Here is a 22434-nt window from a genome sequence, read left to right on the forward strand (position 1 = left end):
ATCCAGTTACAGAGGGAGGTGTTCAGGCCCAGGGTCCCTAGCTTGATGATGAGCTTGGAGGGGACTCTGGTGTTGAACGCTGAGCTGTAGTTTATGAACAACATTCACACATAGTTATTTTCCCTCTTGTCCAGGTGGGAGAGGGCAGTGTGAAGTGCAACTGAGATTGTGTCATCTCTGGATCTGTTGGGGCGGTATGGGAATTTGAGTGGGCCAAGTGTGTCTGGGATGATGGTGTTGATGTGTAGCATGACCAGCCTTTCAAATCACTTCATAATTACAGATGTGAGTGCTATAGGGTGACAGTCATTTTGCCAGGTTACCTTGGAGTTCTTGGGAACAGGGACAATGGTGGTCAGTTTTAAACATGTTGGGATTACAGACTGGAACAAGGAGAGATTGAAAATGTCTGTGAAGACACTTGCCAGCTGGTCTGCGCATGCTTTGATAACGTGTCTTGGTCTGGCCAAGCGGCCTTGCGAGTGATAACCTGTTTAAAAGTTTTACTCACATTGGCACAGACACAGTCATCCGGGAACAACATGGGCTTTCATGCAAGACCAAGTGTTCTTCGAAGTGAGCATAAAAGGCATTTAGCTCGTTTGGGTGTTCTTCATCACTGGGCATCTTACGGCTGGGTTTCCCTTTGCAATCCGTTATCGTCTGCAAGTCCTACCACATACAACATGTGTCAGAGCCGGTTTAAGATGTCGCCCTTCTCCATCAGCACCCTCTTCTTACTCTCGATAATTAGGTTAAGGTCAGGGTTAGCTAAAATGCACACACAAAAAAATCTACTTTTGATGTCAATTTGACAAAAGCTGTATCACATCTAGACACTAGGCAGGTAGCCTAGTGGTTAGAGCTTTGGGCCAGTAACCGAAAGATTGCTTGATTGAATCCCCGAGCTGACAATGTAAACAATCTGTTGTTCTCCCCCTGAACAAGGCAGTTAACCCACTGTTCCCTGGTAGGCTGTCATTATAAATAATTATTTGTGCTTAACTGACATGCCTAGTTAAATAAAGGTTACATTAAAAAATATATATATAAAAATATATAATAATAATAATGACCGGCTGGCAAGTATGATTTAGTTCCTTCCTGTCGCTGGCCCACACTCCAGCACAGTAGGTGGCGGTAATGCACCTTTAATGAATGGATGCCAAACGCCCTTAAATTCCAAAGAAGAAGAAGAAGATTGCGCAGCCGCTTCACAGCCAGAGAATTCAGTTCAGTTCTGTCGCAGTAACGTTCGTTGTTTTTCTTCGACTGTTTTTGAGAGTAACTTTGATTTCGGTAAGTAGTTTATAACAGTAATGTGAATTAACTGGCATGCTTTCGATAGTACCTAGCTAAATCAATTAGGTTTATTAGACGCCTGCGCACGTTTGCTTACGTGTTAGCGGCCATGCTCGCTAACGTTAGCCTGCTTACTCTGGCTAGCTAATTGTCAATCATGCATGGCATGTAACGTTATGTCTTTATAGTAGTAGTAACTAACTAGCCTTACAATATGTTACAAATGGTGGTATTTGTTGATTTTTCAGACCGATTAGCAGTTAACTTCGTCATTTACTTGCTAGCTAGCGAACTGTCCATAAATGGATTGAATCCCCGAGACCGGGTACCTAGCCAGCCGGCAGGCCTTACGCTTGAGAAATAGCTAGCTAAGTAGGGTGGTAACTACTTTTCCAACAGTTATCATTGCTGTCATTGCATGATCAGTCTATGATATCTATATATCTGTTTGACTATCTAGCTAGGTAGTTACTTGTAACAAGTCATAATGTAGCCAGCGCTAGCCAGCTAACTAGCTGATGATGTAAATTTAGCTAGCTAAAGTTAGTTGACTGCGGAGCCATATGGCTCTAAACTCGTTAACAGCAGTTGCCAACAATGTGTGTTCTGGATAACATTGCCATGGGGGTTCTGACTTGTCAATTATTACTTTTATCCCAAACCAACACCTGTCAATCCTACTTGTACATATCTTGTGGTGTTGACTTACAGACAACAATCTTATATGTAAGCTATAATAATAATGTCCTCTTCTCATTCTCATTCAGGGTGTCTTTTATGAGTAATCAAAAGATTCAGAAGCCAACGCTTACAGGCCAGCGTTTTAAAACTAGGAAGAGAGGTGGGTGTAAACTGAATGTATTACTGTCATGACTGGCAAAAAAACTTATGATTTGTGTCCCTAATGAATGCATCGATCTATCAACAGATGAAAAGAAGGTGTTTGACCCTACTCAGTTTCAGGAAACCATTGTACAAGGTCTGAACCAAACTGGCAGTGATCTCGACGCTGTTGCGAAATTTCTTGATGCCTCTGGTGCCAAGCTTGACTACCGCCGCTATGCTGAGACACTCTTCGACATCCTGGTGGCTGGTGGAATGCTGGGTAAGGATAGAATGGAATGCTGGGTAAGGATAGAATGGAATGCTGGCTAAGGATAGAATGGAAGAGCCTGTTAGTGTAAGGTGCTGGCAAAATAAGGATAAAATGGAATGCTAGGTAAGGAGAAAATTAAATAGAATGGACAAAAGTGTGTTTGTGTGAAAGAATGTATAATAAGGGAGTGAACGTTATTTATATTGAGGGATACCTGGAGATAATCGGACCTCTGAAATGAAAGTGGATGGCCCTCCTCCTGAGGAAAATATTAGTGATGCACCGATATTACATTTTTGCCCGATTCCGATATTTTCCTTGACAAAAAACGATGCTGATATTTAACATTTTTGCGGCCTTTTAAGCATTCTAGTTCAGTTAAATAGTTAATACAAACACGTGTGGACGCAGCGGTCTAAGGCACTGTATCTCCGTATAAGAGGCGTCACTACAGTCACTGGTTCGAATCAAGGCTGTATCACATCGGGCCGTGATTTGGAGTCCCATAGGGCGGCGCACAATTGGCACAGCGTCGTCCGGCTTTGGCCTGGGGTAGGCAGTCATTGTAAATAAGAATTTGTTCTTAACTGACTTGCCTAGTTAAATATAGGTTACACACACCACACTAACCAAAAAGTTATTTTGTTGGCATTTACGTATGTCCCCATTACCAGTAAAACATAATCAAAACCTATTTCTTTCGCTGTTCATTTGTTCAGTCGGTTCATTCTCAGGATTTCTATGGAACGCCGTTTGGCTCTTGCGTGTCAAAAAAGATGCACGTCAAATAAGCTTGTTGACCAATCGGGACCTGAATATGACTGCACTAAACATAATAATTTAAAGCGTTCATACATTTTTTTACGTAGTTATTACACATTGATTACACTCACTTGTAATTCAGATGTCACAACTATTCATCGATACGTATGCTATGATGCTGGTAAAGTTGTCTCGCACACCTACAGTGCTGGTCATTTAAAAAAAAAAAGCTAGCTCGCTCTCTCTCTCTCTCGTGGATGCAAAAAAATGTTTCCCATAAACATGCAGCTAACTATATATAATTAGGTGTCGTCATCTAAAATAAATATCCCTAATAAGACCGTTCCTATTTGATTAATGGTGGTCGGACCCATCTATGTGAAGCTAGCCACAATAAGGATTAGCCACAATAGTGGACTTTGCGGTTAACCTTCAAAATAAGTATTACATAATTATACTATTTGTATTAATTTGCATCACTGTCACTTACTTTTTATGGCAACCCGCAAATTCTACTATTGTGTTTAATCCTTATTGTGGCTAGCTTCACAACACAAAACTCTGTCTGGTCGAGCGTCACTAGCCAGATGAAGCTAGATTACATTTACATTTAAGTCATTTAGCAGACGCTCTTATCCAGAGCGACTTACAAATTGGTGCATTCACCTTATGACATCCAGTGGAACAGCCACTTTACAATAGTGCATCTAAATCTTTTAAGGGGGGTGAGAAGGATTACTTTATCCTATCCTAGGTATTCCTTAAAGAGGTGGGGTTTCAGGTGTCTCCGGAAGGTGGTGATTGACTCCGCTGTCCTGGCGTCGTGAGGGAGTGTGTTCCACCATTGGGGAGCCAGAGCAGCGAATAGTTTTGACTGGGCTGAGCGGGAACTGTACTTCCTCAGTGGTAGGGAGGCGAGCAGGCCAGAGGTGGATGAACGCAGTGCCCTTGTTTGGGTGTAGGGCCTGATCAGAGCCTGGAGGTACTGAGGTGCCGTTCCCCTCACAGCTCCGTAGGCAAGCACCATGGTCTTGTAGCGGATGCGAGCTTCAACTGGAAGCCAGTGGAGAGAGCGGAGGAGCGGGGTGACGTGAGAGAACTTGGGAAGGTTGAACACCAGACGGGCTGCGGCGTTCTGGATGAGTTGTAGGGGTTTAATGGCACAGGCAGGAGCCCAGCCAACAGCGAGTTGCAGTAATCCAGACGGGAGATGACAAGTGCCTGGATTAGGACCTGCGCCGCTTCCTGTGTGAGGCAGGGTCGTACTCTGCGGATGTTGTAGAGCATGAACCTACAGGAACGGGCCACCGCCTTGATGTTAGTTGAGAACGACAGGGTGTTGTCCAGGATCACGCCAAGGTTCTTAGCGCTCTGGGAGGAGGACACAATGGAGTTGTCAACCGTGATGGCGAGATCATGGAACGGGCAGTCCTTCCCCGGGAGGAAGAGCAGCTCTGTCTTGCCGAGGTTCAACTTGAGGTGGTGATCCGTCATCCACACTGATATGTCTGCCAGACATGCAGAGATGTGATTCGCCACCTGGTCATCAGAAGGGGGAAAGGAGAAGATTAATTGTGTGTCGTCTGCATAGCAATGATAGGAGAGACCATGTGAGGTTATGACAGAGCCAAGTGACTTGGTGTATAGCGAGAATAGGAGAGGGCCTAGAACAGAGCCCTGAGGGACACCAGTGGTGAGAGCGCGTGGTGAGGAGATAGATTCTCGCCACGCCACCTGGTAGGAGCGACCTGTCAGGTAGGACGCAATCCAAGCGTGGGCCGCGCCGGAGATGCCCAACTCGGAGAGGGTGGAGAGGAGGATCTGATGGTTGACAGTATCGAAGGCAGCCGATAGGTCTAGAAGGATGAGAGCAGAGGAGAGAGAGTTAGCTTTAGCAGTGCGGAGCGCCTCCGTGATACAGAGAAGAGCAGTCTCAGTTGAATGACTAGTCTTGAAACCTGACTGATTTGGATCAAGAAGGTCATTCTGAGAGAGATAGCGGGAGAGCTGGCCAAGGACGGCACGTTCAAGAGTTTTGGAGAGAAAAGAAGGGATACTGGTCTGTAGTTGTTGACATCGGAGGGATCGAGTGTAGGTTTTTTCAGAAGGGGTGCAACTCTCGCTCTCTTGAAGACGGAAGGGACGTAGCCAGCGGTCAGGGATGAGTTGATGAGCGAGGTGAAGTAAGGGAGAAGGTCTCCGGAAATGGTCTGGAGAAGAGAGGAGGGGATAGGGTCGAGCGGGCAGGTTGTTGGGCGGCCGGCCATCACAAGACGCGAGATTTCATCTGGAGAGGGGAGAAAGAGGTCAGAGCACAGGGTAGGGCAGTGTGAGCAGAACCAGCGGTGTCGTTTGACTTAGCAAACGAGGATCGGATGTCGTCGACCTTCTTTTCAAAATGGTTGACGAAGTCATCTGCAGAGAGGGGGGAGGATTCAGGAGGGAGGAGAAGGTGGCAAAGAGCTTCCTAGGGTTAGAGGCAGATGCTTGGAATTTAGAGTGGTAGAAAGTGGCTTTAGCAGCAGAGACAGAGGAGGAAAATGTAGAGAGGAGGGAGCGAAAGGATGCCAGGTCCGCAGGGAGGCGAGTTTTCCTCCATTTCCGCTCGGCTGCCCGGAGCCCTGTTCTGCTGGCTGCTTATAATGTTAGCTTTGGGCAACAGGGTTAATTAGCTGGCTAGATATTTATTTTCACGAACTGAAGATCAATTTCAATAGCCAATCAAGTGGCTACCTAGCTAATACTTACGTACATGGATTCCTAAATCATTTCTTAGAATAGTGAAAATGACTGCAGGTTTTACTGGTCATTGTTTTCAGGCTTGTTCTATTGGTGCTAGCGAGCTACCAAGCTAAAGCTAGCTACCCCAGAAGTTGCGGTCAAACAAATTATGCATTATTACCAATGCGGTATTGTTCATGGCCGGTGTTAGCTTGTTTGCAGACTTTTTGTATAGCTTTGACAGTGCTACTGTATCATTTTTGACACGCAAAGACCCAAACGGCGTTCCATAGTATGAAGCTAATAGCAGTGACGCTCTTACTGTGTAACTCCAGTAGGACCACATCTGAAAAATAGTACACTTGGTAGTGTGTATCGGTGCTCGACCAGTCTGCGAAAGCCAACATCACACAGAGAACGGTTGATTGTCAAGGGCAATGAATTCCATTATCTTGTCTTTAATGGATTTCGCCTTTAGGTTGTCTCGCTGAAATTTTCTTACTCTTTCAAATGACTCCTCGGCTTGTTGACTGCTCGATTCACACAGTAGACTTTGTGGGCGTCATTACGTCACGTACCTGCGTTATATAGGTATGCATGGTAGCTTTGACATCGGTTTTCAACATTGCCATTAAACTAGACATCAGGCCGATAACAATGTTGTCATTTTTAGCTAATATCAGCCGATTTCCAATATTTTCACCGCTATATCGTGCATCCCTAGAAAATACACTGCTCAAAAAAATAAAGGGAACACTTAAACAACACAATGTAACTCCAAGTCAATCACACTTCTGTGAAATCAAACTGTCCACTTAGGAAGCAACACTGATAGACAATAAATTTCACATGCTGTTGTGCAGCATGGTGGAAATTATGGGCAATTAGAAAGACATCCCCAATAAAGGAGTGGTTCTGCAGGTGGTGACCACAGACCACTTCTCAGTTCCTATGCTTCCTGGCTGATGTTTTGGTCACTTTTGAATGCTGGCGGTGCTTTCACGCTAGTGGTACCATGAGACGGAGTCTACAACCCACACAAGTGGCTCAGGTAGTGCAGCTCATCCAGGATGGAACATCAATGTGAGCTGTGGCAAGAAGGTTTGCTGCTTCTGTCAGCGTAGAGCATGGAGGCGCTACCAGGAGACAGGCCAGTAGATCAGGAGATGTGGTGGAGGCCGTAGGAGAGCAACAACCCAGCAGCAGGACCGCTACCTCCGCCTTCGTGCAAGGAGGAGCACTGCCAGAGCCCTGCAAAATGATGTCTGCTCAAACGGTCAGAAACAGACTCCGTGAGGGTGGTATGAGGGCCCGACGTCCACAGGTGGGGGTTGAGCTTACAGCCCAAAACCGTGCAGGACGTTTGGCATTTGCCAGAGAACACCAAGATTGGCAAATTCGCCACTGGCGCCCTGTGCTCTTCACAGATGAATGCAGGTTCACACTGAGCACATGTAGCAGAGTCTGGAGACGCCGTGGAGAACGTTCTGCTGCCTGCAACATCCTCCAGCATGACTGGTTTGGCGGTGGGTCAGTCATGGTGTGGGGTGGCATTTCTTTGGAGGGCCGCACAGCCCTCCATGTGCTCGCCAGAGGTAGCCTGACTGCCATTAGGTACCGAGATGAGATCCTCAGACCCTTGTGAAACCGTATGCTGGTGCGGTTGGCCCTGGGTTCCTCCTAATGCAAGACAATGCTAGACCTCATGTGGCTGGAGTGTGTCAGCAGTTCCTGCAAGAGGAAGGCATTGATGCTATGGACTGGCCTGTCCGTTCCCCAGACCTGAATCCAATTGAGCACATCTGGGACATCATGTCTCGCTCCATCCACCAACGCCACGTCGCACCACAGACTGTCCAGGAGTTGGCCGACACTTTAGTCCAGGTCTGGGAGGAGATCCCTCAGGAGACCATCCGCCACCTCATCAGGAGCATGCCCAGGCGTTGTAGGGAGATCATACAGGCACGTGGAGGCCACACACACTACTGAGACCAATTTTTGACTTGTTTTAAGGACATTACATCAAAGTTGGATCAGCCTGTAGTGTGGTTTTCCACTTTAATTTTTAGTGTGACTCCAAATCCAGACCTCCATGGGTTGATAAAATAGATTTCCATTGATCATTTTTGTGATTTTGTTGTCAGCACATTCAAATATGTTAAGAGAAAAGTATTTAATAAGAATATTTCATTCCTTCAGATCTAGGATGTGTTATTTTAGTGTTCCCTTTATTTTTTTGAGCAGTGTATGTTACCTGGCCCTCTCCGAGCATTTGGAAAAAAATAAAACATGTAACCCTCCCCCTCCAAAATTATGATTTAAACAAAATGGCAGGGAATATTAAATCCCATAGTAGGCTATCAATTTTGCAGTCGTGATTTCTATCAACTCAAACCGTGCAAACCTACAGCTGTATTCATACCATATTCATATTCACTGCTTCAGGTTGTGTTCGTTGTCATAGTGACGACTGCAAATGATACCAACCTACATTTTTTAAAAGAAAAACTTGTATTTAAATTAAATGTAGAAATTCAATGAGGTTTAGCCTGCGTGTCTTTACATGTCATTGCTTGCCTCGTTGCTCAATGGATGTCAATTCGTTGGGCTCTTTCTCGCTGCTCATCACTGTCTCCAGAGTATAAGAAAGACAAGCATTTCGCTACACCCGCAATAACATCTGCTAAACACATGTATGTGACCAATACAATTTTATTTGATCTGTCCTGTGCAACAATGTTATCATCACTGGCCACTCTCTTTGCAACTTTCCCCGACAACTAAATTGCCCTAAGTCTATTTTACATGCAGCAAGAGCACGCATGCTTCTCTCCCCAAAAAACTATTATGCCTAGTTTAAAAAGAATGCTCCACTCCACACTGCCCTTTCCCACATGGACAAAAGGATGTGAGAATGTGGTTCATTGACCACAACTCACCGTTCAACACCATATTTCCCACGAAGCTCATCACTAAGCGAAGGACCTCGTGATTAAAACACCTTCCTCGGCAACGGGATACTGGACTTCGTGACGGGCTATCCCAAGGTGGTAAGAGTAAGTAACAACATATCGCCAAGCTGATTCTCAACACGGCGGCTCGTCAGAGGTGCCTGCTTAGTCCCCTCCTGTACTCCCTTTTCACCCACAACTGCATGGCCAAGCACGACTCCAACCACAAGTTTGTTGACGACACAACAGTGGTAGGCCTGATCACCGACAACAATGAGACAGCCTATAGGGAGGTCAGAGACCAGGCATTGTCAAATCAAGTTTATTTGTCACGTGCTCCGAATACAACAGACCTTGAAATGCTTACTTACAGGCTCTAACCAATAGTGCAAAAAAGGTATTAGGTGAACAATAGGTAGGAAAATAAATAAAATAACAGTAAAATGTCAGGCTACATACAGTAGCGAGGCTGTAAAAGTATTGAGGCTACATACAGACACCGGTTAGTCAGGCTGATTGAGGTAGTATGTACATGTAGATATGGTTAAAGTGATTATGCATATATGATGAACAGAGAGTAGCAGTAACGTAAAAGAGGGATTGGTGGGTGGGACACAATGCAGATAGCCCGGGTAGCCAATGTGCGGGAGCACTGGTTGGTCGGCCCAATTGAGGTAGCGTGTACATGAATGTATAGTTAAAGTGACTATGCATATATGATAAACAGAGTAGCAGCAGCATAAAAAGGGGGGGGGGGTGGCACGGCACAATGCAAATAGTTCGGGCAGCCATTTGAATACCTGTTCAGGAGTCTTATGTCTTGGAGTAACAACTGTTGAAGCCTTTTTGTCCTAGACTTGGCTCTCCAGTACCGCTTGCCATGCGGTAGTAGAGAGAACAGACTGTGACTGGAGTCTTTGACAATTTTTAGGGCCTTCCTCTGACACCGTCTGGTATAGAGGTCCTGGATGGCAGGCAGCTTAGCTCCAGTGACGTACTGGGCCGTAAGCACTACCTTCTATAGTGCCTTGCGGTCAGAGGCCGTGCAATTGTCGTACCAATGTTGCAGCTGTGTAACCTTTTGAGGATCTGAGGACCAATGCCAAATCTTTTTTTGTTTCCTGAGGGGGATTAGGCTTTGTCGTGCCCTCTTCACGACTGTCTTGGTGTGTTTGGACCATTCTAGTTTGTTGTTGATGTGGACACCAAGGACCTTGAAGCTCTCAACCTGCTCCACTACAGCCCCTGTCGATGAGAACGGGTGTGTGCTCGGTCCTCCTTTTCTTGTAGTCCACTATCATCTCCTTCGTCTTGGTTACGTTGAGGGATAGATTGTTATTCTGGCACCATCCGGCCAGGTCTCTGACCTCCTCCCTATAGGCTGTCTCGTCGTTGTCGGTGATCAGGCTTGCCACTGTTGTCTGCAAACTTAATGATGGTGTTGGAGTCGTGCCTGGCCACGCAGTAGTGGGTTAACACGGAGTACAGGAGGGGACTGAGCACGCACCCCTGGGGAGCTCCAGTGTTGACGATCAGCGTGGCAGATGTGTTGCTACCTGCCCTCACCACCTGGGGGCGGCCTGTCAGTAAGTCCAGGATCCAGTTGCAGAGGGAGATGTTAAGTCCCACGTTCCTTATCTTAGTGATGAGCTTTGAGGATACTATGGTGTTGACTACAGTTCAGCATTCAATCAACAGCATTCTCACATATGTGTTCCTTTTGTCCAGGTGGGAAAGGGCAGTGTGGAGTGCAATAGAGATTGCATAATCTGTGGATCTGTTTGGGCAGTATGCAAATTGGAGTGGGTCTAGGGTTACTGGGATAATGATGTTAATGTGAGCCATTACCAACCTTGTTCTTGGGCACAGCTTGAAACATGTTGATATTACAGACTAATTTAGGGACATGTTGAAAATGTCAGTGAAGACACCTGCCAGTTGGTCAGCACATTCCCAGAGCACACGTCCTGGTAATCCGTCTGGCCCAGCAGCCTTGTGTATGTTGACCTGTTTAAAGGTCTTACTCACGTTGGCTACGGAGAGTGTGATCACACAGTCATCCGGAACAGCTGATGCTCTCATGCATGCCTCAGTATTGTTTTCCTCGAAGCGAGTGTAGTGATTTAACTCGTCTGGTAGGCTCGTGTCACTGGGCAGCTCGCGGCTGTGCTTCCCTTTGTAGTCTGTAATAGTTTGCAAGCCCTGCCACATAAGATGAGCGTCGGAGCCGGTGTAGTAGTATGATTCAATCTTAGCCCTGTATTGACACTTTGCCCGTTTGATGGTTCGTTGCATGTTGTTGCAGGATTTCTTGTAAGCTTCCGGGTTAGAGTCCCGCATCTTGAAAGCGGAAGCTCTACCCTCTAGCTCAGTGCGAATGTTGCCTGGAATCCATGGCTTCTGGTTGGGGTATGTACGTACAGTCACTGTGGGGACGACGTCCTCTGCACTTATTGATAAATTCAGTGACTGATGTGGTGTACTCCTCAATGCCGTCGGAAGAATCCCGGAACATGTTCCAGTCTGTGATAGCAAAACAGTCCTGTAGTTTAGCATCTGCTTCATCTGATCACTTTTTTATTGACAGAATCACTGGTGCTTCTTGCTTTAATTTCTGCTTGTTAGCAGGAATCAGGAGGATAGAGTTGTGGTCGGATTTATCACATGGAGGGAGAGCTTTGTACGCGTCTCTGTGTGTGGAGTACAGGTGATCTAGAATTTTTTTTCCCTCTGGTTGCACATTTAACATGTTGATGGAAATTTGGTAGAACTGATTTAAGTTTCCTTGCATTAAAGTCTCCAGCCACTAGGAGCGCCGCCTCTAGGTGAGCGGCTTCCTGTTTGCTTATTTTCTTATACAGCTGACTGAGTGTGGTCTTGGTGCCAGCATCTGTCTGTGGAAAAGTATAGCTGAAAACTCTCTAGGCAAGTAGTGTGGCCTGCAATTTATCACACTATACTCCAGGTGAGCAAAATCTCGAGACTTCCTTAGATTTCGTGCACCAGCTGTGGTGCTAGGACAACAACCTCTCCCTGAACGTGAGCAATTAAAGGTGATGATCGTGGACTACAGGAAAAGGAGGGTCGACCACTCCCCCATTCACATCAACGGGGCTGTAGTGGAGCGGGTCGAGAGTTTCAAGTTCCTTTGTGTCCACATCACCAACATACTATCATGGTCCAAACACACCAAGAATCGTGAAGAGGGCATAACAATGCCTTTTCCCCCTCAGGAGACTGAAAAGATTAGGCACGGGTCCCCAGATCCTCAGTTATACAGCTGCACCATCGAGAGCATCCTGACCGGTTGCATTTCCCTCTGGTATGGCAACTGCTCCGGTGTCCGACCGTAAGGCGCTACAGAGCGTAGTGCGTACGGCACAGTACATCACTGGGTCAAAGCTTCCTGCCATCCAGGACCTATATACTAGGCGGTGTCAGAGGAAGGCACAATAAATTGTAATATACTCAACTCACCAAAGTCATAGGCTGTTCTCTCTGCTATGGCATGGCAAGCGGTACCAGAATGCCAAGTCTAGGTCCAAAAGGCTCCTTAACAGCTTCTACCCCCCCAAGGCGTAAGACTGCTGAACAATTAATCAAATGGCCACCCGGACTTTTTACATTGACCTCCACCCCCCCATGTTTTTACGCTGCTACTGTTTATTATCTATGCATAGTCGCTTTACCCCTACCTACATGTACAAATGACCTCAACCAACTTGTAACCCTGCACATTGACTCGGTACTGGTACTCCCTGTATTTAGCCATATCATTGTCCTTTTATTTCGTAAACAAGATCAAATCACGATGTCAGCGATCTTCAGGCCGGAAAGTCAGAGCCGCAGATAGAGGCCTGATTTTAGTTTCCGATTTTTGAATTCCGAATGTATAACTTCAAAAAGATGTAACCTTTATTTTAACTTGGCAAGTCAGTTAAGAACAAATGACTTACAATGAAGGCCTACACCGGCCATACCTGGACGACACTGGGCCAATTGTGCGCAGCCCTATGGGATTCCCAATCACAGCTGGTTGTGATACAGCCTGGATTCGAATCAGGGTGTCTGTAGTGTCACCTCTTGCACTGAGATGCAGTGCCTTAGACCGCTGCGCCACCCGGGAGCCCCGACGATTTTACTAGTCGGAGAACCTTTTTCTGAGTTCCCAGTTGTCTTGAACACACTGAAGTCATTAGTCTGAGATTTCCGAGTTCCCAGTTTTGATTGCAGCATTTCTACCACTGTTCTTGTTGTGCACTACATGCGCTATTTACCAGATACTCTACACACCCACGTTCTAGATATGCCAAGCACAGAGGGACTGATCGAACAGCCAATGGAAGGGTAAAAGAGAAATGCCCACCCAGCTGGGCTCAGCGAGGAGAATGAGCGAGAACAGCGTTGTACACCAAAGTTGCACATGTCAAATTCAATACCAGTGTTCCCAAATGCTGACCAATACTGACATTTAATCGATTACAAATTACATTACCCTCCCCTGAACTAAAAAACTGTGTGTGTTATATAAAATTATAAATAAATAACCCTCTCCCTGACTGAAGTTGAAAAAGCATGACCCTCCCCACTTCCCTCCGGGTAACAATTGTGTAAATTTCAACTGGTCCCTAACCTTCATTTTTGTTTTCTTCTTTTTCAGCCCCAGGGGGTACCTTATCAGATGACTTGACCCGTACAGAGTTCTGTCTCTTTACAGCCCAAGAAGACCTGGAGACCATGCAAGCTTATGCTCAGGTACACTTGTGCAATGGAGTTTATTGGTTTAGCAATAGAGCTGAATATGATGATGCTTTCAGTTGTTTTTCTTTACTACATTAGTAGCTGTGGTTCAAACCCCTTTTCTACTGAAGGAAAAGGTTGATTATGATACAAGTGATTTCAGTCTTTGGATTAACATTGGTCTGTTATTTAGAGATCTGGGACAGGTCTCCCGATAGCGATGTAACTTTGGCTTACAAGTGTTTTAACTATGCATCTTTCCTACAACTTCTGAAGATGTAACATTTGTTTCCCAAAACACCACTCCGAGATAACTTTCACGTAGTGCGGTGTTGAGGCATGTGTCGATACTGATAGGATCGAAAGGCAGTGCTGCTCTCGGTTCAGCTTTCTCCATTCAGATCTTACCTTAACATTGTAATTATTCCACAAGACTAACACTGGATCAGGTCCTAAAGAGAGATGATCACCTATGGCTGCAAATATTGAGGCAGCTTATCCTAGGGCTTACCCTATAATAATGCACTAAATAAAGATTTTGCTCATCATTGTACACATGGTAGGCTAAACATTAAATATTTTGAGGTGAAAATGAGACTAGGTAAATTAAATTGAATGAAAAGGATTAATGTTTTCAATATCATTAAAATACAGTATATAGGCTATGTAACCTATACTGTAGGTGGGCTATATCTTTTAATGCAGTCATCTCAGTTTTCATTTGAAGCCTCTTTTTATCCTTCGCTTGTTTGTACTTGTAGTCGACTTCGTTGTGAAGTTGTCGGTGGTCACAGACGGATAAACCATGTGTAAAGTGACTCGGGGGGGGGGCTAAAAACATCTAACTCTTCTACTGGTGGTGTAGTTAAGTGTGACTTTAGTGACAATGGTTTTGGGAATCAGCTCAGCTTAAACAATTTATTTTTTTAAATGTAACTAGGTAAGTCAGTTAAGAACAAATTCTTATTTACAGTGACGGCCTACACCAGCCAAACCCGGACAACGCTGGGCCAATTGTGTGCCGCTCTATGGGACTCCCAATCATGTCCTGTTGTGATACAGCCTGTAATTGAACCAGGCTGTCTGTAGTGACGCCTCAAGCACTGAGATGCAGTGCCTTAGACCGCTGGGCCACTCGGGGAAAAGCCTCCTACGAAGGTTCTAACAATTAACTTCGCCATAAGATGCTTTTGGAAAACTGGCCCTTACTCTGTTTTCCCTGTCGTTACTTAGGTTTTCAACAAGCTTATCAGGCGCTACAAGTACCTGGAGAAAGGTTTCGAAGAGGAGATCAAGAAGGTAAAAATGTTGTTCAAAATGACGCATGTTTTTAAAAATCTGTTGGATCTTTCTGTTGTCACCATAGAGTTATTCAAATCATTGCTGCTTCCCAAACTTCCCAAACAAAAATAGTGCGCTATAAAGGGAATAGGGTGCCATTTGGGATACAGACTTGATAGACGTCGGGAAGGATTACATTATTGAACCTGGCATTAGACATTTTGTTCTCGAATATGCAATTTTCTCAACTCTAGGCCTTATGTTCCATAGTGTTATATGAGAAATCTATTGTATTCCATCCTTATGCTAGCATTCTATTGTATTCTAAGTTTCAGTATTTGTGTTTCCCTCTTATCTCTTGTGCAGTTGCTGCTGTTCCTAAAGGGGTTCACTGAGTCTGAGCGCAACAAGCTGGCCATGTTGACTGGCATCCTGCTAGCCAATGGCAACATCTCAGCCTCTATCCTCAACAGCCTCTACAACGAGAACCTCGTCAAAGAAGGTGTGCAGCAGTGCCAGCTCAATAGTGCAGGTTTCCTGGACAAAGATTAAGCCTAGTCCTGGACTAAAAATCACTTTCAATAGAGATTTTCCATTGAGTATTATTTTAAATCTAGGACTAGTCATAATCTGTGTCTGGAGAAACCAGACTATATACTTACACGCTCATGTCCAGTTACTTGTGAAAAGGACTAGTAGGGATGTAAAGTTAAATGAAAGTTGCAAACATTCACTCTTAAGATGTGAATTTACTTAGGGCATATTTATGGTTTTGTCTCATACAACAATCCGTGTGTGTTTTTACTGGGCAGACTTGTAAAACTTCTGGAATCATGTCCTGTGGAATCTGGCTTTTCACCTGGTGGGCTTAAAATAAATGGTTTCCCCTGTCCTATTTTTTACAAAGGTGTCTCTGCAGCCTTTGCTGTGAAACTTTTCAAATCCTGGATCCATGAGAAGGACATCAACTCTGTGGCCGGAAGTCTCCGGAAGGTCGGCATGGATAACAGGCTTCTGGTGAGTGAGACCACCAATCATGTGGGTGATGTCCAATCCGAAGCCATGCTAGCTTTCCTTGGCTCAGTGTAAAATAGTCATTGGGTAGCAGGGTAGTTAAGAAAAGGGAGCTCTCGAAATAGAAAGGTTCTGTCTTTCCTTGATTCCTCGTATCCTATCTCCTTACCGTCTCAATTGTATGGTCCCTACCCTCTGACCTCATAATCATTCATAATGAGGCGGTAAGTGGATGCAAGGTACTTAGGAAAGATTAATTGAGAGAGCCAACGGAGAAGCCTTCTTAGTTGGACAGGGCTTAAGCATAAAGATGCAATATAGTTGCATACGTTCTACTTAATTCTGTGTCATTAAGCCTGTTTCTTCACCTTGTCTTGCAGGAGCTGTTTCCTGCCAACAAGCGGAGCTGTGAACACTTCTCTAAGTACTTCACAGATGCTGGACTCAAGGAGCTGTCAGACTTTGCCAGGAACCAGCAGGCCATCGGGTCCCGTAAGGAGCTTCAGAAGGAGCTCCAGGAACAGATGGAGCGCGGGGATGCTTTCAAAGACGTGAGTCCAAAGCCTGGCTGTATGCTGATAGCTGGAGAAGCACTCCTCTGGTTGAGTTCCATTCCCTACCCTTAACCCTTTAAGGGTGCACTTGCTCTCATTGTCCCTAGTTGATTTAGACGCATTGGATTGGTTTTAGCATGGGAAGTGAATTTGTGCACACTTGGAGTGGAGAATCAGATCGCAGCCTCTGTGTTGAAGGATAGTTTTCGATTATGAATCCTAATTTATTTGGTTAGCATGGGATGGACATGAAATGCCCAATAACCAGAATCACTTCTTATTTACGTACTTACTTTCATTCCCTCCTTTCCCTCCAGATCATTGCCTCAGCCAGGGAGGAGATGAAGAAGAACAACATCTCAGAGCAGACCATGATCGGCATCGTGTGGACCAGCGTTATGAGCTATGTGGAGTGGAACAAGAAAGAGGAGCTGGTTACAGAACAAGCCATCAAACACTTGAAGGTGAGCTGATTGGCTTGCACTGATTTCAGATCCATCACTTCCCCATCTTACCAAATATGAGTTGTGTGGAGAGAAACTTGAGTTCGCCTTCTCTGCAGGATTCTCACAATCAGCCATGGAATCAGACAGCATAGGCACATGGTGCACCAAAATGTGTCTGAAACGAGGGTAATGTTGTGGCTTGTTTTTTGTGACTCATGGAAACTCCCCCTGTCTCGCCACAGCAATACAGCCCACTGCTGAAGGCGTTCACATCCCAGGGAGCCTCTGAGATCCTGCTGCTGGTGAAGATGCAGGAGTACTGCTATGACAACATCCATTTCATGAACTCCTTCCAGAAGATTGTGGTCCTGCTCTACAAAGGTAAAAGTGATGCTTGGCACTCAGCATTAAGTAGATGGATTGGGGGGTAGGGCCCTACGACAGACTAGGTTCCTGTCCAGGGAGTGTACTTGTGTATCAAGCTGCCTTACACTACAGAAACCGGACATAGGCTCCTGCACCTATGGGTTGTTCTGGCTCGGACAAGGCTTGCTTACTTACTTACAAAGGGAAGGAGAACAGTGAACAGCGTTGTCTGCGTCCACCGTCCTTGTTACCCCAATCCCTCTCAAAGCTCATTGGATGGGAATGTCAGAGGGAGGGACCTTGGATCTTTCTATCCAGTGAGCTTTGATTCCATCTTCTGACCTCGCATTGACCGTAGCCGCCAAAACCTTCCCGCTGTGCTAATCAAAGCGAGATCTGCGTTGACTACCATGAAAAATGGGCATTCCTCTTCGGCTTTGCCAAGTGGAGCAGAATCAATGGCCAAAGAGGTGGAAATACTGCTCTAGTTTCTTCACTTTCTGTTCCGCTTTGTTCAGCCAACCTGAGCCCACCTGAAAATGTTGAAGGGTCAGTGGTCCGTTTTAGAATTATTTTATATTCTTCCAAATATGAGAGATGGGACATTATATGCACTAGGGCTGACCCCATTAAGTCGATTGTTTAGTCGTCAGGCTGTTGGTTGACCGATAATTGTTATGTCGATCAGTAGCAAAAGAAAATCGTGTTTCATGGTGTACAAGACATCTGTTTGATTTGCACTTGTTTGAGTGGATTGATCCATTGAGGCTGTGGGGATGGCTCAGTCCATCACTCTAAGACATGTGCTACTGAAATTGTACATGGTTAAGGACAATGGTGCAACGCTAATACAAATAATATTATCTTATAACAAATGCTCTTTCTCCCGCGTTTAATAGCAGTCGCTGTCTGCGGTTTTGAAACATAAGTGCACTGTTGAATTGGCGACTTTTTCTAGACCATGTTGCTATGTGTATAATAGCAAAGTTAATGAGCATATTGGTGTTGGGAACAATGTGGCAGAGTCAGCAGCGGAGTTAGGAGACGATAAAACAGCCCTTGCCTTAACTCACTAAGAAAAGTGAAAAGAGAGGAAACACCAACTGAACTAGGCTATAGATTATAGACCTAACTATTAATTAAACTATATATACAGAGGTATGTGGACACCCCTTCAAATTAGTGGATTCAGCTATTTCAGCCACACCCGTTCCTGAGAGGTGTATAGACTTGAGCACACAGCCATGCAATCGCCATAGACAAACATTGGCAGTAGAATGGCCTTACTGAAGAGCTCAGTGACTTTCAAAGTTGCACCGTCATAGGATGCCACCAACAAATAATTTAGTCAAATTTCTTCCCTGCTAGAGCTGCCCCTGTCAACTGTAAGTGCTGTTATTGTGAAGTGGAACAGTCTAGGAGCAACAACGGCTGTCGCAAAGTGGTAGGCCACAAAAGCTCACGGAACGTGACCACTGAAGCGTGTAGTGCGTAAACGATAGTCTGTCCTCGGTTGCAATACTCGCTACCGAGTTCCAAACTGCCTCTGGAAGCATCGTCAGCACAAGAACTGACTTTCGGGAGCTTCATGAATTGGGTTTCCTTGGCCGAGCAGCCGTACACAAGCCTAAGTTGACCATGTGCAATACCAAGCATCGGCTGGAGTGGTGTAAAGCTCGCCGCCATTGTACTCTGGAGCAGTGGAAACGCATTATCTGTAGTGATGAATCACGCTTCACCAGCTTGCAGTCCGACGGACGAATCTGGGTTTGGTGGATATAGGAAGAACACTACCTGCCCGAATACATAGTGCCAACTGTAATGTTTGGTAGAGGAGGAATAATGGTCTGGGACTGGGACTGCCCCTGTGCACAAAGCGTGGTCCATACAGAACGTTTGTTGAGATCGCTGTAGAAGAGCATGACTGGCCTGCACAGAGCCCTGACCTCGACTTCATCAAACGCCTTTGGGATGATTTGGACGCCGACTGTGAGCCAGGCCTAAACGCCTGACCTCCGTAATGCTCTTGTGGCTAAATGTAAGTCCTAAATGTGGCTAAATGCAAGTCCCCGCAGCAATATCTAGTGGAAAGTCTTCCCAGAAGAGTTACAGCAGCAAAGGGGTGACCAACTCCATATTAATGCCCATAATTTTGTAATGAGACATTCAGAGAGCAGGTGTCCACATACCTTTGGTCATGTAGTGTGTGTATATATCTACAAGACAGATCCTGCTTCTGTTTGAGTGTTTGTTTAATAGCCTACTGATTACCAAGCCTCACGCAACCACGTCGGGTGAACTATTTCACAAATCCGTCTGTTTTATAATCTTTGCTTTGTTGTAATTAAGGCTTTATCCTTTTTTTTTTTTTGTTAGAATAGCCTTCCTGATATTACTTACACTTTATTTAGTATTTACGCTCTTCCAAATTGTCAAATTATTTTTAATAACCCTCCTTTTTCTGGGTCGTTATGATCATTATCATTTAGTAGACTTAGTATAACCACCATCGAGATTTGGGCCTTAGAGTGCATCCTGTTTAGTCTTAATACTGTATCTTTCTTAGGCCTATATTTCAATACTTTCTACAGACTACTGTATCAGTCATTCGTTTGTCATCACAAAGGATACGAGTCATTCATGATTTGAAATGCAATCAAGCATTTTCGTTTAAAAATAAAATAAAGCGACACTTGAATAATTAGCGTACACAATAAATAAACCGTTCCATTTTGTCAATTGCGTTCACAAATGCATGCAACTGTTTTTAATCTTTACTGTAATGAAGCTTTACAAACAATGTTACAACCATCTGGTATGCTTATTTATTTATTGTTTACATTGTTCCAAGCGGTCAGAGTTGTATTGTAATCTAACCATTCCTGTTTGGCACTCATAATATGCACGCATTGCTTGCTTCTTACATCATTTTTCTTGATCGCCAGTATTTTCCACAACTAGTAAAATGTATTCCATATGTCTGACTTCACCTTTACTTCCTGAGCAACCAGTAAACATTCCCCCGTTTCTAGTTTGTAATTTCCTCTGCTTCCATTTTGATGTCACTTGTTACTGTGTTCTGATTTGTTGTGATTTTATGATATGCCTTACATCAGGCCCTATTGGTCACGTGCATGTGACACATACTTGTCACTTAAAGAGAGAAAGGGTTGAGGGAATAGGGAATGTTTTTCCTAAACAAATGGGGGATTTCGTTAACCGATCATTTGTCAGATGGCTGTAATTATGTTGCAGCTTCAGCAACACTGACAGTGCAATAAACATTGTTGATGTTCTGTGTTGGTCACTCCAACAGGGAGGAGAGTGGACCAACGGATGCTAGCCCCAGTCACTCGCTGTCATTTTTCTTTTTTACACTGCGCAGCAAGTCTGAGCCCGGCCCAGCACAATCAAATCAATTGCAGTCGTTCTTAATTATTTCATCAGATCGTTTGCTTATGGTATCAGACAAGCACGGTGCATATAGTTGATTTGAATAAAACACAGGGTGTCTATGGAAAAATACAACTTCTAACATTTCTAACATCTAAGCATTTCTAACATCTAAGCAGATTTTTGTGTTCGTGTTTTGAAAGCAAGGTTGCCTAGCAGATTCACATCAGCACTTTTTAGTTGGGCATAATTGTCTTTGCCAAGTAGCCATAATGGCATCTTTATCCCGGGATGCCTGCTGGTTTGTGATGATCATGTTGATTTATTTTTCCCAGCGGATGTTTTGAGTGAGGAGGCCATTCTGAAGTGGTACACCGAGGCCCACGTTGCCAAAGGAAGAAGTGTTTTCCTAGAACAGATGAAAAAGTTTGTGGAGTGGCTCAAGAACGCGGAGGAAGGTGAGCATGGCTTACGTTTTACATTCGAGTTGAGTAATTTAGCAGACGCCTATCCAGAGCGACTGAAAATCAGTTCAACTATAGTAGGTACAATAACCACCTCGCCTTCAAAATAGGCGATAGTCCCATTGTCTGATGTGACTGAGCATGTAGTTTTGTCTGTATTCACCATAGCACATTTGTCTGTGCATGCAGTTGACATGAATCTTATCTGTTTTTTCAGAATCTGAGTCCGAGGAGGAAGAGGCTGACTAAAAGACCTCAAGCCAAATCCAAGGCTCGTTTTATTTTTTAGAATAACGTAATAACATATTTTTTTCTATTCTACCTCCTCAACAACCATAATGTCTAGATGTAATTTAAGGGCTTTTACATCATGTTCATTTTTTTAACTTGTAAAGTTTACACTTCTGGATAGTAAGAATCATGAATAGATTTTCCCTTGACACACTTAATAATTCCTCATTTGAAGGGAAAGACATGTTGCCACATTTTAAAACCACCCCCCTTAACTCACCCAGCCCCTTCTGTTGGTATGTATCTGTGTTTTATGAAAGAATGTTCCCTTTAAAATTGACTATTCATTCCGCTGGCATGATTCATAGCAATCTTTTACTGCAGTTGGACTCTTATTTGCCAGTGGTTGATACATACATGCTCACTATTTAACTCCTTTTTGTATTTTTATTTAGCCAGTGTGACATGTCCAGATAATCAGATTTTAAATTGGATGGCCAGGCTTGAACTCTCTTGTCCACACTATATGAACTTCTAGCCACCAGTCTACTGAAAAGGTGCTGGTGGTGTAAACTGTAATCGCTCTTTGACATCTTCTGTAACACTGTGCCAGATTCTAGATTTAATTTTGGTTATTGTTGTAATTTCTTTACCCTGATATAAATTTGACTTTTTAAAATAAAGTTCAGTACTAGTTTTCAGTGTTTGTGTAATTACTCTCTGCGCTTGAATAGTGTTTTCTGCAGCAGTTGGGGAATAGAAATCTTGTCGATGTAACTACAAAATATGAAGGATTAAAAAATATATATGGCTTGTTACATATAGACATATAGTGTACACATGTAGAGTTAACCTAACCTTCTCATAATCCAAAATACCTGACAAGAGTAACATTATTCAAGGTGTGTAGGGCATTACTCCTGGTGTGGAAGGTACAAAACGACAATCCAACTCGGAGGTCAACTTCTCTCCTCACTTTAAATGGTAATTATGGCTTTGTCATGCATGAGGAAGAGCAGGGGTGAGACTGTAATTCAAGGTGCAAAACACCTGAATATCACTGAGGTGGGGAATAACAGGTAATTCAGTGCAGGGCAGTTAGACTGCGGGGTT

The 22434-nt window shown here is 44.4% G+C and overlaps 1 protein-coding gene across 1 annotated transcript; it reads left to right on the top strand.

The window, feature by feature from the left end:
* Window positions 1–1149: 1149 nt before the first annotated feature.
* LOC118366893 (eIF5-mimic protein 2-A) lies at window positions 1150–22018 on the top strand. The gene is made up of 12 exons (XM_052493576.1): window positions 1150–1299; window positions 2070–2143; window positions 2231–2407; window positions 13493–13587; window positions 14806–14871; window positions 15220–15355; window positions 15761–15870; window positions 16248–16418; window positions 16739–16885; window positions 17110–17248; window positions 20962–21084; window positions 21308–22018. The coding sequence occupies exons 2-12, from the start codon at window positions 2080–2082 to the stop codon at window positions 21337–21339; spliced, it is 1260 nt and encodes a 419-aa protein (XP_052349536.1). The 5' UTR covers window positions 1150–1299; window positions 2070–2079; the 3' UTR covers window positions 21340–22018.
* The last annotated feature ends 416 nt before the right edge of the window (window positions 22019–22434 follow it).

This window comes from Oncorhynchus keta, chromosome 34, assembly GCF_023373465.1.
Source record: "Oncorhynchus keta strain PuntledgeMale-10-30-2019 chromosome 34, Oket_V2, whole genome shotgun sequence".
NCBI classification, from domain to species: domain Eukaryota; kingdom Metazoa; phylum Chordata; class Actinopteri; order Salmoniformes; family Salmonidae; genus Oncorhynchus; species Oncorhynchus keta.